This window comes from Elephantulus edwardii, unplaced genomic scaffold (assembly GCF_000299155.1).
Source record: "Elephantulus edwardii isolate Elephantulus edwardi_28Jun2011 unplaced genomic scaffold, EleEdw1.0 scaffold00146, whole genome shotgun sequence".
NCBI classification, from domain to species: Eukaryota; Metazoa; Chordata; class Mammalia; order Macroscelidea; family Macroscelididae; genus Elephantulus; species Elephantulus edwardii.
The window spans coordinates 6,680,786-6,685,091 of NW_006399896.1; the positions used below are offsets into that span (position 1 = coordinate 6,680,786).

General features: G+C 37.6%; 1 protein-coding gene across 1 annotated transcript in view; it reads right to left on the bottom strand.

The window, feature by feature from the left end:
• Positions 1-4,306, bottom strand: part of PI4KA (phosphatidylinositol 4-kinase, catalytic, alpha) — a 196,063-nt gene that overhangs the window by 154,011 nt on the left and 37,746 nt on the right. Inside the window, exon 2 of the mRNA XM_006894563.1 lies at positions 3,873-3,989. Within this exon, the coding sequence (XP_006894625.1) occupies positions 3,873-3,989 (117 nt within the window). The remainder of the gene's footprint in view (positions 1-3,872; positions 3,990-4,306) is intronic.

The window sequence follows — 4,306 nt, forward strand, 5'->3', positions numbered from 1 at the left end:
ATATATATAGATATGTTGTGTTGTTGTTATGTGCCATAGAGTCGCTTGCAACTTATAGTGACCCTATGTACAACAACTGTGAAACCTGCTCTATCCTGTGCCAACTTTACTGCCTCTGACCCTCATTACCCAGTCACTATATCTATCCATCTCATCAATGGTCTCCCTCTCTTTCTCTCTTTCCATCCTTCCAAGCATGATGTCCCTCTCCAAAGACTGGTCCCTCCTTGTAACATGTCCAAACTATGTCAGACGAAGCCTCAGAATCCTTGCCTCCAAAGAGCAGCCTGGTTTCACCCTCTCTAAGACAACCTGTTTGTTCTCACAGCAGTCTATCATATATCTTCAACACTCTTCTACAGCACCACAGCTCAAAGGCATCAATTTTCTTTCTATCATCCCTAGTCATTGTCCAGCTCTCTGACATAGCAAGCAACCACAAAGACTATGGCCTGGATCAGGTGCATTTTAGTCTCCAGACTGATGACTTTCCCAAAGAAATTCATCTCTTGATTTCCTGGCTGGGTGTAGATTATGGACCCAAGCAAACTAAGGCTGTTAACAATCTTAATCTCTTCCCCATCTATTATAATACTGCTGCCAATCGGCCCAGTGGTGAGAATCTTTGTTTTCTTGATGCTGAACTTCAATCCATATTGAAGGCTGCAGTCCTTGACCTTCTGCAGCAAGTGCTTCAGGTTCTCCTCAGTTTCAGCAAACAGGGTGGTGTTATCTGCATAACACAGGATGTTAATGAATCTTCCCTCAATCCTGATGCCACATTCCTCCTCATACAGCCTCTCAGATTATCTGTTCTGCATATAGATTGAAAAGGTATGGAGACAATACATACCTGGTATACATCTTTTCCAATTTTGAACTATGCAGTGTTTCCTTGCTCTCTTCTGACAACTGCCTCCTGGTTAAATACAGGTTTCGTATAAGCACAATCAAATGTTCCGGGATTCCCATTCTCCTCAGAGTCAGCCACAGTTTGTTGTGATCCACACAGTCAATGAAACACAGACATTCCTCTGGTACTCTCTGCTTTCAAACAAGATCCATCTAACATTAGCTATAATATACCTAATCCCACAGCCTCTTCTAAACCCAGCCTGCACATCTGGAAGTTCTCTGTCGATGTACACTCCAGTCATTTTTTGATAATTTTCAGCAGAATCTTGCTTGTATATGCTATTAATGATATTGTTTGATAATTTCCTGACTCTGTTGGGTCACCTTTCTTTGGAATGTGAACAAATATCGATCTCTTCCAGTTAATTGGCCAGGTGGTTGTCCTCCAGATTTCCTGGCACAACTTATATGTCAATTGGTATATAGATACATCTAGATAGATAGATAGACAGAGAGAGAAAGAGAGAGAGAGAGAGAGAGATTGATTCTGACTAATGCTCTGCTGAGGTCCCAACCCACAGTAACCAGGGCTAACCATCAGACATTGAGAATAAACAAACCATAAGTTAACTCCCCAGCCTTCGAGACACCCTAGCTGACTGACCGCAAGTATTGCTTTATTTCAGGGTAGTCTGATACTCTATAATAGATTACTGGGGAAGAGTTTTGTTTTTATTTTTGTTTTAGCAAAAACAGACAGCTTTCCCCTGTACATACAGGTTTTGTAGCACATTATAAATGAAAACAACTTCTAGACATAGCTGCTCCCAGGACAGCACCTGGCCTGGACATGAAGGAGACTATCTCAGATAGAGAGGGAAGTTATGTAGACATGAACCCAAAGGAAGCTGGTCCCTGGAAGCTCAGAGGTAGTCAAAAAGACTGAGGTCTGCTCCTGGTGACAGGAGAAGCAGCCAGACCATAACCCTGGCTACCAGTGCCCCTGCTGGTCTGACCTTAAAGAATCCTAATTCCGTCAAACCAGACCCACAGCCATCTCTTCCATTCTGCTATGAAAAGCCCAATACTGAAAACCAATCTGCTCTGAGGGTCAATTTTCACCCAAACCATAATACAAAGTTAAATAAATATGAGACAAAAAAATTTAAAAAGAGCAAAAAGCCTAATACAGCAAGTACAGCCCTTTCAAGGGCTCTGTCAAGTAAAGATACCTTCAAATTAGATACACTGGAACATGTGGAATCTCCTACATATATTTAAAAAATATTAGTTTTATCTCTTTACAATTAATTTAAAATTTAAATAGGATCTGGCTAGCAAAAAAGACTATTTTCTTCCTCCTCACATTTATAAACAAATAGAAAGAAGACAAATTGCAAGCCTTATCTACCCAATTTTAGTTACCATGTGGCCCTGGTTCAACACTCTACATAAATTTTTAAATATTAGTCTATAATCACAATGCTTGATGTTTTCCAGAACATAAATATCACCAAAAATATTAATGTTTAATGAAATAAAATTTCTAGTCCATATAAACTTTTAAAAAATAACTTAAAATGCTAATATCTATCATTTTTCCTTTCCTAACATATCAAATAAACTATGAAATAATAAATGGTGTTAAGTAATGATGAAATATAGATTCTCTACCCAAGGATTCATTACTTGCCTCCATTATTAGCTTTTGTTATGTGCAACGAAACAATCTGGACAATAATGACCCTATACAACAAAGCAGGACTTCCCCGTAGGGTTTCATAAATGGTAATCTTTTTTTTTTATTGAGATTTTATTGTAAGTTTATAAAGAACTTGGATTCCATTCATTCATTATTTCACATTTTCCTCCCTGCCCTTCTCCCTGCTGGGGCCACATTTTTGAAAGACAGAAAATACTTCTATTTTTAAAAAGTCATTCTCGGAGAATGATATAAGGACAGAACCAGCATGACAACCGTTTTTATAATGAAAAGGAAACATTAACTTCATTTAATAGTCTCTCTGAAAAACATTCTTCAAGTATTTTACAGGATGCAGAATACCTGTGTACTTTAACATTTCTAAATGGTGATCTTAATAGGAACAGATTCCTTAAAAGAAGTCATAAATACAAAAAAATAACAGTCACACCATCTGCTAGAGCTACAAAGTTAGTTTTTAAAAATGTACAGTAACATCAAAAAAATAATTCACCATGACCAAGTGGGATTCATAATAGGCATGCAAGGATGGTTCACATAAGAAAAACGTACAGTAATGTATTCTAGAACTTATATTCAACAGAATTTTAAAAAAGACAGTATTTCAGTAAAACTACCTTAAAAATATTAAAAGAAATAGTTATATAAGTGTATGTAGAGTTTTGTAGTTTTAAAAACAATAGTATATTGGTTTGCATGCAAAATCCACACGTTTTGTTTCATTGGTATACACTGTGTTTCACATGCTCACTTCCATATATTGATAACTAGAGTTTTACTTGGGATTTCAAATCAAGCAAACTATCGAAGGCACACAGTTGCTTCACAAAGCATTTTCACTTTTTGCACCCTAGGGAACTCTTGGTGGCCTAGTGGTAAGGAACTGTGCTGCTAAGCCAACGTTAAGTGGTTCTAATCCAACAATTGCCCCATGGGAGAAAGATGGGCAATCTACTCTCATGCATTTACTGCTTCTGAAAACTCAGTGGAGAGTCAGCTATGGGTTGGTTCTGACTCAATAGCACATTGACACCACCATCACCTCCCAAGCAAACAAAATCTCTTTTCTTAAACTATATAGTATATTCACACAGTTGAAAATACAAAATTACATAAGGTATACATTAAGAAACCTCATTTTCATCTGTTCCATTTTACTTGTCTCACCCTTACTCATTAGAGTCCTATACATGCTTTTAATATTCTTTATGCAATAGAAGCAAATATAGATTCAATTCTAAGCCTTGTCCTTTTTTAAATGGCAGAGATACTGTCACATAAAACTTCCACATACCTGCAGATCAGACTCAATGAGAAAAATACCCAGTGCAATAACAGCATCTCTCCGCCTTTCATCCAGGTGGAAGATTCCATGGAAATCCACAGGGCACATGCAAAGTAGCTTTTGGACCTGAAAAATAAAAATTCACATTTAGCATGAGCTAGTACAAAACATGGACTTGGTGACAGAAATGAAGCTGGAGATAGAATGATTGAATTTTGCACAATCAATGACTTATTCATTGGAAATACATTTTTTAAGAGACATAAACGCAGGGGAGCTCTGGTGGCTTAGTGGCAAGGAGCTGCAACTACAATTCCAGAGGCGCACGGTTCAAATCCACCAGACGCTCTGCCGGGGAAGGAGGGACAATCTCCTCCTGTACCAGTCAGATCTGATTTGACAGTACACGCACACAAAAATAATAAAATAAAATAAAATAAAAT